Raw genomic sequence first — 12,447 nt, 5'->3', positions numbered from 1 at the left:
GGAAAAAAAAAAAAAAGAACAGGGTGAAGGAGAGGGAAGGGGAAGAAGACTATTTCTGTAGTATGTTAAATAAAAATTACAGTAGGTAATTGTTTTGAACAAAACTCCTGCTAAGCCCCAACAGACCAATATAAAAATCAAAATGGGCTCACTCATGTTAAAGTTCCAGTCACCAAATTGAAATCCCCAACAGTTTATCTGACCTTCTGATAATTAGGATTAGGGAGATTACAGTCACATTTCCCAAACCAGGAGAGTAAATCAACATAATAATGAATCCTAAAAAAAGGTAACCTAATGTAACCTAATGTTGATCAATAGGCTGTTTTTCTGTTGTTCTGCCTCCCTGTCCCTGTCTTACAAAGAAAGTAATTTTGAGGTGACCTTTATGCTTATTTTTTTTTCCTGTTTTCTTTAGCTTTTTTCTGTCTGTAAACCAACTTCCTCAGTTCGACTTACTGACACATCAGTTGTATTTTACGGAGTGATGTGTTGCCTGATTCTAGAATTACAAATAAAGCTCATTAAGATATTTAAGTTGTTGTAATTTTGCTCGTTGACAACAACTTTTCTTAGCGATATTCAGAAGTAGTATTTTCCCTGTTTTTAACAACGACTTCAAGATGGCAGAGTGGTTCAAGTGGTAGAGTGCCACTAGCCTAGCAAGCGTGAGACCCTGAGTTCAAACCCCAGTCCTGCCAAATAAATAAATAAATAAATAAATAAAATTGATTCCAGAATTGACTTTAAATTTATTGGTTACAAGTATATTTATTATATAAACACTGTTCTATAGCTGTCTCTTGTGTCCTTGTTGCTGAAACTGGCAGAATGTTCAGTCTTGTACTATGGTGCCAGCCAATATCTTTCTAATATCCACAGTTTATGTAATATGTTATAATCACATCTCTCTACCTCAGACCTCTTGTCTTTTCTATCCTGGCGCTGGTACTGCCATTTTCCTATACACTAATGCCAAAACTTACTCCCCACTGGGCTGTTGTCTATAGCTTCTGTTTCTCACAAGCTCTTGGAATCTCTTCTGTTCTTTGGATTCCTGATGTTCCCACCCGGAGGCCACTATAGTCTTCTGCTCATTGGTGGCTTCTGATATAGACATCCACCCTTTTGACCAGAGTAAAAGCTCTTGTTAAAATGCAGGTCTGATCACAATCCATTCAACTATATCCATCACACCTTTACTAAAGAAATGGTAGTACTATAGATATACTATAGAATGTTTACTATAGTTCAAATGATCTGTGTGATTGCTGTAATTATTATACTACCCCTACAGGTGAGATTTGTCTGCTTACGTGCTCAGAGATTTTGGGTAGCTTGCCTAAAGTCACTCAGGAAGGGGCTACCCATTTGTTTTTTCATTTGTCAACCTAAAAATACCAACTCTGCTTTAAGGAAATAAGATAGTAGTTTTATTCTGAGTCAAATATGAGTGATAATGGCCTGGAAAGATGGGGTCAAATTACCCTGAATGACATGTTCCACTATGGAACAGATTACTTGACTTTTTTTTTTTTTTTTTTTTTGCTTTTGTGATACTGCCGTTCAAACTCAGGGCCTGCACCTTGAGCCAGTCCACCAACTCTTTTTTTGTGATATTTTTTTTTCTGATAGAGTCTCAAGAACTATTTGCCTGAGCTGGCTTCAAACCATGATCCTCCTGATCTCTGCCTCCTGAGTAGTTAGGATTATAGGTGTGAACCACCAGCGCCCAGATCACGAGAACTTTTTGTAGTCACAGAAAAGAAAGTCATCAATGTGTTCACAAAATGCATGGGAGGGGTCATAAGATAGCTACAACAAGTTGGGGAAATCTATGGGGTTTTGATGTTGTCTTTATCACATTCTTACCTTTAGGGTTGGTGGAGGCTAGGTATGTCAAGCTTATATTCTGAGAGTTTTATCTAAAAATCAAGATGTTAGGTAGCATACAGATGTGGATAGTATGGCTATTTAAAAGGGGCTAAAGATAGCCTAGATAACTTTGGTTCTTTCTCCATAATCAGGATATTCTGTGCAGCCAAGGTTAAGCAGTCTGCAGGATCTTATGTAACTTCTTCAGAGAACTTCAGTCCTTAGCATTTTATTAGGTTTCTTTCCTTTTTTTTTTGGAGGCACTGGGGTTTGAACTCCAGGACCTCATGCTTGCTATGCAGGTGCTCTACCACTTGAACCACTTCTGAGACTTCTTACCCCTTTATTAAAGGGCACTCAAAGCTTAGAGTGGTGGCACTGCCTGTTATCCCCAGCACTCCAGAGGCCAAGGCAATTATGAGTTCAAAACCAGCCTGGGTTACATAGTGAGACAAACAACAATTTAAAAAAATAAGAAATTCATGATCTGGCTCAACTATATACTTTAAATCCCTGAGCACCTAAAATATTTTATTATTAATAGCTAATATTTGATTTCTATCAGCAACTATTCAGAGTATTCTGTAACATTCTGAGTATTCTAGTAACTCACCTAGTTCTCACAAAACACATGAACAAAAACAATAAAAGTAATGTAGTAGACTGACTTTAGTAGCTACAAAAAGTTCCTGGAGTAGAAGGAAAAATTAACAAGTAGACCAATGCCCTAGATATTTTACAGTATAAAGCAGGGATTGGCAAATGGTGACCTGTGTTCTAATGCTGCCAGGTTGAAAGGGTTAAAAAAGAAGCAGCAGCTTTGACAGGGTGAGGGGTCCAAGAAGCCTAAAATGTACCCTGTTTGGCCCTTTTTCAGAAACAGTTTGCAGACTTTTCTAGTGTTTTTTTTTTAAATTCCTAACCTCTTCTGAAATAGGACCTTTTTTGGGAATGATGTAATGCACAATCTCTTCTCTTTGAAGAACGAGATTAGCATTCCTGATAAAATGCTTAAGTAATGTTCTTGATAAACTGTAGTGAGATTAAGATTTGTTCTCAGAAACCAGTCTTCCACCCACCCACTTGACTGCCAGTCAAGAATCTAATGTTCTTCAAACATTCTTGCATCTAGTCTGTCAATGATTATATAACCATTTCCCTATAAAATGAGTGGAGCTGGGGATGTAGCTTGGTGGCAGAGACTTGCCTAGTATGCTTGAGGCCCTGGGTTTGATCCCTCCCAAAACAAAATTAGCCCACAAAACTGGGAACTGAGGGCTGGGATTTGGGCCATATCCCTGAGAGCTGAGGATGCCAAGGTCTGGAAATAGTGTTATGAAGGCCTGAGTCCTGTTCAGAAGAGCCAGACTTCAGTTATCTTTGCTATGAAAGCACCTATCATCTTTCCCACTGCAATTTTGGAGAAAAAAAATTAAAAATTAAACCCACTATCTTACTGTAATGTTTTTTAACCTTGAAAAGGAGAAAAATAAATTTGTAAAATAAATTGTAAATGGTTATAGCAAAACACTGTAAACATGAAATGAAATAGAGAGACAGTGTGGTGGCATAGAAGTTCAACGGATTTGGCTCCTATGCTGATTCCTGAATGGAGGGTGGAAGTTTTCTGTCTGCTTCTCTTGGCTATCTTAACTATGTAAACTTGTCCAGGGTCATCTGTGGTTTTTTCTTGGTGTTGCAAGAGAGCTTTCAACTGCCCCTGGGGCTAGGGAAGAGTGTGAAATGTGCCTTTGACTGCTTCTGCCTCTCTCACGTGTTTCTTTCCTGACAATTAATTTCTTGGTTCTCCATGTCCTGTTGTCTAGGGATGTCAGAAAGCAGAAATTCCACATTTCTCTTAGGCCTTGCTTAGTTTCTAATGCAGATACAGCTATCTCCTACCTTTTTCTTTGCTTTTTTGTTGATGTGGAGTCTCAGTGGCTTTCAGTTCCTGGGCTGAAGCTATCTTCCTGGCCTTAGCTTCTTGAGTAACTGGGACTACAGGTGCCTTCCAGTGCACCAGTCTTAACTTTTACCTTTCTTTTGACTTTTTCAGTGGAAATCAGAGAAGCCTTGTTTTGAGTGTGGATGAAATGCCACTTGTGTTCACAAAGTCTGCCCTGACAGCCTCCGGTTTCTTCTATAAAAATTCCCTTCACTGAGTGGCATAGCTCAAATGTTCCTTTTATCAAAACTAAAATTGTGGAAGCTTTTCTATACACTTTGCCTTTTCCTAACTGTCTGATTTGCATGTATTTGTTATTCTAGGTTGGTGACAGAGATGATTCCAATCTTTATATAAATGTGAAGCTGAAGGCTGCTGAGGAGGTAAAACCTAGCACAATTGTGCTGTCACACTCCTCCCCCACCCCCACCCTAGGTCTGCTGGTTAACCCTTGCCCTTTGTGCCCCTCCCCGTAAGATTTTCACTGATACCAACAAACATTAGTTTATGTATTCTGCAAGTCAGAACTGGATGACTTAGCACCACATCCTCTGGTTTGCCCCTGGATGCTTTCTCACTGGTGATTTTATTACTTCCCAAAGAGCAGGAATAGTAGACTTGAAATGTGTTAAGTGCAATGGTGAGTGTGAGCAAATGAAGATGAGGGGGTTGAAATGAGGGACTGATTCTTCTGAATACTTAGGGTGAAGAGAAGCCTAATACTCCTGCTTCGTTTTAGTTACATCCTTAAAAGTAATGGGCCAATATCTCAAGTTCTCTTACCATTTACCTATTTTAAATGTTCATTTTTGCAGATTGGGATCAAAGCCATTCACATTAAATTACCAAGATCAGCCACAGAATCTGAGGTGAGCCTCTGTGAACTGATTATAAGGCGGGCAGCTAAAGTACTCTCTTGTCTGCTTTTTGGTTTAGTGGATCTTTAGGAACTGAGGTACATTTTGCCGATGCAAGATCCTCAGGTAATTCTTTCTTCATACTCTCCCTCCAGAAAGTTCTTAGAAATAAATACCCACAGAGTAAATGGTGCAGTTCTTGGGTCTGAACCTTAGGTACTCAACATTTTGTTGCTTCCAGATCACCTGTGATGTTCCTTCAAAAGGATCCTTGGTCTGTAATTATCTTTGATTTAAAAACCAAATATGTATTCCATTTATATGGTGTGCAAGAATAAGCAGAGCAGGGACTGGGAATAAAGCTCAGTGGCACAGCACTTGCCTCTAGCATATACAAGGGAGGAAGGAAGGGAGGATGAGAGAGAAAATAGGCAGAACAGATCAGTGGCAATTTAAGTAAATTGTGGCTGACTGTAGGTAGAGGATTAACTGAAGGGGCAGGAGGGAAAAGGAACTTTCTGAGGTCATAGTAATGTTCTATACCTACACTGTTGTGCGTGGTGACCTTTGGCCCCATGAGGCTATTTAAATTTAATTAAAATGAAATGAAATAAAAAATTCACTTCCTCAGAATACTAGCCATATTTCAAGTATTCAGTAGCTGCCATTATATAATTATATTGTAAGGGGCAAATTATAGAAAATTTCTGTCATCATACAAAGGATTATTGGACATTGCTGATCTACACCTTTTTGTTGTTTTCCCAGTTTTTATTCACAACCTCAAAATATTCCCCATGAGTTTTAATCCTTTCTTTGTTCCAATTAACTTGGAAGTAACTTAATTTACAACTGTTTTTTGCTTGTTTACAATTATCACAGGTTATTTTTCTTTAAGTATTTTTTGAAGAGATACTTCAAATACCTTTTGGAAAAAGTTAGCTTAGAAGTCATGGTGATCTTTTTTTGAGATGGAGTTTCATCATTATGTAGCCCAGGATAACTTCGAACTCGTGATCCTCCTGTCTCTGCCTCCTGGCTGCTATTTTTGGTGTGTGCCTGGCTGTTTATTGTGATCTTGCTCTTGATCCTTTTGATGGTTGCAGCCCCTCCACCAAGATTCTCAGCTTTTCCATTCACTTTGATTCTTAGAGAAATGACTTGAAATGGGTAGCATCCGTGATTCCATCTTCTACAGGGTGGGTACAGTCAAGGGTGAACTTCAGAACCTGCTTCTTTTTTGCTGCCCTTCACCACAAGCTTTTTCATAGATGCCATGATGGCAGTGCAGGCAGAAAGGGCTACCATGGGTCTTGCTGTTGTAGTAATAAGTTATTAATATTTTTAACTTTTTCTCTAATAGATTTCTTTCCAGACACCTGTGGGGTTATGTTAGTCAGCTTTCCATTGCTGTGACAATTTCTGAGATAATCAGCTTGTAAGGAGGACAGATTTACTTTGGTTCATGGTTTCAGAGGTTTTAGTCATGGTTGCGTGACCCTATCACTTTGAGTCTGTGGCAGCACAGTCTATTGTGGCGGGAGTGCTTGGCAGAGGAGGCCTGCTTAACCTCACAGCGACCAGGAAGCAAAGAAAGAGAAAGAAATCCATCTCCCAGTATCTCATTCAATGGCACTTTCTCAATGACCTACTTCCAGTAGACCTCACCTCCTAAATGTCCTACCGCTTGCCAGTAGCACCACAGACTGGGTACTAAGCCCTCAACACCTGGGCCTTTGAGACATTTCAGATCCAAACTATAGCAGATCCATTCTGTGTTAAAATAGAGTTTCTCTCAGGATTCACAAAGGAGGTACATTCTGAGAGGACTATAATTAAATTCTTGGGAGAAATGGGGCAACATGATTTTTGCCTTTGAAAGTTATTTCTCCTCCCTTTTGATTTCTGTGCTGTATACAAATTATCTGTGGTATTACTTTTAGGTGTTAAAGTACATCACATCCTTGAATGAAGACTCCACAGTACATGGATTTATAGTGCAGCTACCTTTAGATTCAGAGAATTCCATTAACACTGAAGCAGTCATCAATGCTATTGCACCTGAAAAGGATGTGGACGGGTGAGTGTGACTTGATTTCCTACTTTGCATTGTGTGTTTTTATTTATAATACATTTCTATTTGGAAGTGCATATTTCTAAAGAATAAAGATAGCTGACTATCTTTATTTCTCCCTTATTTTTTATCACTTCTGTTATTTTCAGATTGACTAGTGTCAATGCTGGGAAACTTGCTAGAGGTGATCTCAGTGATTGTTTTATTCCTTGTACACCCAAAGGATGCTTGGAACTCATCAAAGAGACAGGTAAAAACAAACAAGCCAACAAACAAGAAAGCACTGTTTCTTGGAGCCTGTCTTGACATGTAGAGGTATAGAGGGAGTACACTGTGGATCATATTGATTGGCACAAGGGCCCGTCTAGGGGTTTAACCTGAATTCTCAATTTTCTCAAAAACCCTGTGAAAGAGTTGCTATTGTTCAACAGGCTCAGAGCTGAGTGTGTTAGCACATATAATCCCAGCACTTGGGAGGTGGAAGCAGGAAGATCAAAGTTTGAGGGCAACCTGAACTCCATATCTTCCCCACCCGCCAAAAAACAAAACAAAACAAGGGCTTGGGATATAACATGCCCAAGACTTGGATTTGATTCCTAGTACCACCACCAAAATAAATAAAGGGTAGGGGGAGGGGAAAGGAAAGGAAGGGGGAAAAAACAGGCTCAGAGAGATATGGAGTAATTTGCCTAAGAGATAACAGAACCAAGATTTGAACTCAGGGTTGTTTGAATTTGAAGCAGTTTATTTTTGTGAAAAATATATCCTGTATGATAATAAGAATTAAGAGAGTATGGAAGTATACACAGTGAAAAGTCCCATTCTTAGAACTGGTGCTGAATCTCCATAGTGGTTCCAAGAGTAGACAGATGGCTGGACATGAGTCTCTTGAATAGTTGGCTGTGTTATCTCCCCAAGTAACTGGTACCTTGGTATTTTAATTTTGTTATGAATACTTTTAGCAGAGGTTATTTTTCACAAGGGAACAACTAAGTAGGTCAGAAGTTTCAAGTGGAAAGTTTGGCGGCATAAATGAAAGTTTCTGTGGTTGGCAAGAAAAGGGCAAACCATAAGCCTTGGGACAGCTATTAAAGTTCAGTCCCACACCTGAATTTATATTCTTTAGCATATTTTACAAACAGTTTATTGCAGTTTAATGAAAATAAATTCCATGAACTACAGCAGCTATAAGCATTTGCAGTGCTAGGGATTGAAGCCAGGGCCTCATGCATGCTAGTCAAGTGTTCTACTACTGAGCTGCACCCTCTGCCACAACCGGTGTACTTTTTAAGCACATCATAGTTTGAGGTCTTTACTTCTAGGTGTTCGTGGTCTTGACATTATGTAAAAGCTGGACTTTTTCTGATAAAATTGGTTTTATGCAAGAAGCATAATTTAAACTCAGACTGCCTCAAGCAGTCCTGATTGGTAAAGGAGTTGAGCAGAGTCCTCAAGACCTCTCTGCTCTCTGCTTCCTTCTGTGTGGGCAGGTCATTCTCAGGCTCCTCATGGAGGCCCTAAGCAGCTCCAGTCTTCTTCCTCTGACTGGGACTGGATCTTATCCACCAGGGGATGAAATAGAGGCATTTGTCCTAATCATCTCAGAAGAGTGGGAGTCAGTCGTGAAAAAGTCCTTGGTATATTGCCAGAAGAATGGATGCTGAGTTAGCAGAAAGGGAGTTTTTCACTACAGTTAAATCTCTCCTGTATCATTTCCCTGTGAATAACCATATGATTCAGGTCCTAAGCCAAAAGAGAAATTTAGATGAGAATCTGCATGAATAAACTTAACAAAGTTGGAAAGAATTACTGATACTAATCTAATTTCCTTTATTTCTCTCCACTCTGTTCCATACACCCTAGTTGTTATAACTGTTTTGCCCATGTAATTTAATCTGATAACTTCTTCCATATGGCTGTTTAGCTGTGTGCCAGGGATTCTTTTTTGAGTGTAGGATTTCTTCCCACTTCCCTATGACTCAATGAGTGGATCTTGGCCTAAGCTGTTCTCCAAAACCCACAGAAAGAAGGACAGTGTATAAGTCCCAATCTGTAGCTGAAACCCTGTAAGGCTGAGAACGTCGTTACTAAAGAAGGGATGTTTTTAGGAAGGTTTCCACCTGATGTTAAGAACCTGCTTTTGTGCACTTGTTCTCAGTTTTTTACTTGGTGGCGTGTGAAGGAGGGTAGCTGCTTTCTCCCAACTCTGATGTGTACTGGCTTTTTTTTCAGGGGTGCAGATTGCTGGAAGGCACGCTGTCGTGGTTGGGCGCAGTAAAATAGTTGGTGCCCCGATGCATGACTTGCTGCTGTGGAATAATGCCACAGTAACCACCTGCCACTCTAAGACTGCCAATCTGGATGAGGAGGTAGGGGGTCTAGAGAAGAGGAGAAGGTTGTGTGTGTGTGTGTGTGTGTTCTTTTACAAGAAGAAACAAATTCAAATTATAGACTTTTCCAAGTTTATACAGACTTCATCTGACTGTATACTTTTTTATTTTTTTTTGAGATGGTTTCACTATGTAACCCAGGCTGGCCTTGAACTTGTGATCCTCCTGCCTCAGCCTCCTGAGTGCTGAGATTACAGCTGTGTACTACCATGCCCAACTCTGACCATATACTTTCTATACCAGTCTGCTTCCTGACTGACAGACTAACAATGTAGGCACTGGAATTTTCTCTCCCTTATTCCCCCATGTCCAGTGTGTGTGACAATGGTGGCCTTGGAGGTAGAGGTGCTCCAGAGGAGGTTGTGAGCAGTACACATCTATGGGCAACTTGTTCTCAACACCACGTCAGATTCCTGAACCCAAGATGGCTAACATGTCCACATCCCTGTTGACAATGCAGTGTTATTTTAGAGAGAGGCCCAGCGCCTTCTGTTTTAATCTTCCGAAAGCATGCTTATGTGGAAGGTGGTAGTGCCCATATTCTCTAGGAGCGGGCACATTCTCCACATGTTACATTATCCAGGGAGTAGATCTCAGAGTCTGATTACAATCCCAGTGCCCTCTCCACCCAGCAGTTTCTCATTGCCTTTGCCCTTGAGTAAAATACCTAGTGAAAAGGGGACTTTTGGCAATGAGCATGGCACATGAAGGTGTCAGAAACTGTGTAGCTTGTATTTGAATCCTTAACCCGATATCCTAAGAGTTGATAATTAAGAATTCAATTCAAAGTTCAAGGATGTCCTTTCCACTTCTAGAGTTTCTTGGTGTGTATCTCATTATTTAATTTCTGAAATCTGAATCCCTTCCCCCTAGGTTAATAAAGGTGACATCCTAGTGGTTGCAACTGGTCAGCCTGAAATGGTGAAAGGGGAGTGGATTAAACCTGGGGCAGTCGTCATTGACTGTGGAATCAATTATGTCCCAGGTGAGTATTGCATGGGAGGATGGGGGTTTCTGGTAAAGTATCAGGAAGGAAAGAAAGCCTGGGAGAAAACTTCTTTCTCACTTATGCTTGAAGTCCTGAGGTTTGGAGAGACTGACTTGCCTAAGAATGCACACATTTAGTAGACAAAATAGTTGTCACTTCTGGGCTGGCCACCCTAATGTCAGAGGCTGTGACATTCACTGTCATGCTATTCAACTTCCAAGTTGACCTAGTCTAGAGAAACAGAGAGAGGAGGGGTAGGAGGATGATAACTGTTCTGTCTTCATAGAATCACCCTTTATTTTAACAAAGGTGATGGATAGATTTAAATTGAATAGTGTGGAGTCCTTCCTTATCCATGGTGGGGCTTTGCTTTCCATGGGTTCAGTTGCCCATGGCCAAACGTAAGTTTTAAATTGTGTGCCATTTGAGTAGTTACTGAAATCTTGAACCATTTATTTCTTTCCTACCCCTTCCTACCTGAGACATGAGACATCTCTTTGCCATATCCACACCAAATACATTACCTGCCCATTAGTCACTTAGTAGCCATCTCAGTTACCAGATGGACTGTGGCAGTATTGCAGTGTTTGTATTCAAGTAACCCATACTTTACTTAATAATGGTCCAAAACTGCAAGAGTAGGGATACTAACAATTTGGATATGCTAAAGAGAAGTTGTGAAGTGTTTTTCTTTATGTTAAAAGGTAGAAGAAAGCATAAAGTACTTATAAGATACTTATGAAAGATCACATTCCTGTAACTTTTGTTAAAGTGTATTGTAGTAATTGTTCTATTTCATTGTTTGTTATTAATTTCTTACCTTGCTTAGTTTATAGATTAAATTTACATAGATATGTATGTGTATATAGGACAACACTATATATAGAGTTTGGTACTGTCCATGGTTTCAGGTATTACCTGAGAGTCTTGGAGCATATCCTCCCACAGGTAAGAGGAAGCTACTGTAGAATCCCTGCAAAGTGCTGTCAGAGTCCAGATGAGAGACTCATTCTAATATTTGGGCTGAGTGTATAGCTCAGTGGTAGAGCACTGCCTTGCATGTGTGAGGCCCTGGATTCCATTCCTAGCACTTCCAAAAGAAGAAAATAAATGTTTGGCTTGGACTTTTTTCTAGGCAGAGAAGATAAATGCAGCCTTTAGTCATAGCTAAAACTGTATGTGGCATCCTCATTCCCACGTTACTGCTGATTCTCTTGTTTTAGTTAATGTACCATCATTCCGCCTCCTCGTAGGTCTGAAACCTTTTTGGTTTCCCTCCCAGCCATTCTCTATATTGCATCCATTTTTACTTTTTTCCAGTACTGGGGTTTGAGCCTCACACTTGCTAGGCAGGTGCTCTACTGAGCCACTCCACTAGTCCAGTATCCATTTTAAGTATTAGGAACTACTATTCTCTCTCCCCTGTTCTCATTGTCATCCCTGAGTGTCATCCCCCCAGCCGAGGAGTACTGTCAATTTCCTCCTGGGTTTCCTCCCTACAGCTGGTTCTCACTCCCATCTACCACCTGTTCTTGCCTTGCCATGCTCACCTGCTGGTGTGGATCTCCCCCCCACATCTCTCAGACTCCTTCATGTCACATGTGTGTCAGTGATCCCTGTGGCCTTTCATCTCGCTTGCACTTAGTGAATACCTGGCTTTAGCTGTTGGAAGCTGGACCACTTTCCCTTCCCTGCATGTGCCTGGCTTGTCCTTTGCAGCTCCAGTGCCTGCCTCCCTAGTGGATCAGGATGTTCTTTCAAATATAAGATCTCAAAGAAGAGTATGGCAATACCTGTATATGTAACTGGTGGATTCAAGATAAGAACATTCTTTAACTGAGCAGCTACTTCTATGCATCAAGCACCATGCCAGGCCTTGGGCTACACAGCTAAGGCTCAACTGTGGACTTCATTCATTCATTCATTCATTCATTTATGCTGGGAATCAAAGTCAGGGCCTACATCACAAGAACCCCTCCCACCCTTTTAGATTTCACTTCAAACTCTTCTTGCCCAGCTCCTCTCTGTATATTTTACCTATTCCTCCTTCCAAACTGGTCTGATTTCCCTTCAACCATGGATGAGCTCTCTTTTGAAAACCCTTCTCTTCCTTCCTCCTCTCCCATAGAATGTGGCATTTCCTTTATTGTGTGTATCCCATGTTCCATTTCTTGTGCCCTGTCCAGTTTCCTACCTTCTGACAGCTGGCTCTTAGATCTGTTGGTTACAGTGAATATAATCTTTATTCTTCCTATCTCAAGTTTGAAATGCAGACACCAAGCTGCCAGGAGTATTAGTCACTGTCAAGTGCTCACCGT

At 40.5% G+C, this 12,447-nt stretch overlaps 2 protein-coding genes across 2 annotated transcripts in view; one reads left to right on the top strand and one right to left on the bottom strand.

Annotated features, from left to right (window-relative positions):
* LOC141421555 (uncharacterized) overlaps positions 1-12,447 on the bottom strand; it is a 122,182-nt gene that overhangs the window by 73,363 nt on the left and 36,372 nt on the right. The gene's annotated exons all lie outside the window — the stretch shown is intronic.
* The window catches only part of Mthfd1 (methylenetetrahydrofolate dehydrogenase, cyclohydrolase and formyltetrahydrofolate synthetase 1), a 68,642-nt gene that overhangs the window by 25,471 nt on the left and 30,724 nt on the right, over positions 1-12,447 (top strand). Inside the window, exons 3-8 of the mRNA XM_020170907.2 lie at positions 4,144-4,203; positions 4,636-4,689; positions 6,621-6,757; positions 6,901-7,001; positions 8,984-9,120; positions 10,015-10,126. Of these exons, the coding sequence (XP_020026496.2) occupies positions 4,144-4,203; positions 4,636-4,689; positions 6,621-6,757; positions 6,901-7,001; positions 8,984-9,120; positions 10,015-10,126 (601 nt within the window). The remainder of the gene's footprint in view (positions 1-4,143; positions 4,204-4,635; positions 4,690-6,620; positions 6,758-6,900; positions 7,002-8,983; positions 9,121-10,014; positions 10,127-12,447) is intronic.

This window comes from Castor canadensis, chromosome 3 (assembly GCF_047511655.1).
Source record: "Castor canadensis chromosome 3, mCasCan1.hap1v2, whole genome shotgun sequence".
Classification (NCBI taxonomy): Eukaryota; Metazoa; Chordata; class Mammalia; order Rodentia; family Castoridae; genus Castor; species Castor canadensis.
Note: the sequence above shows the minus strand (reverse complement) of the source record. Positions and strands in the feature narration are given on the sequence as shown.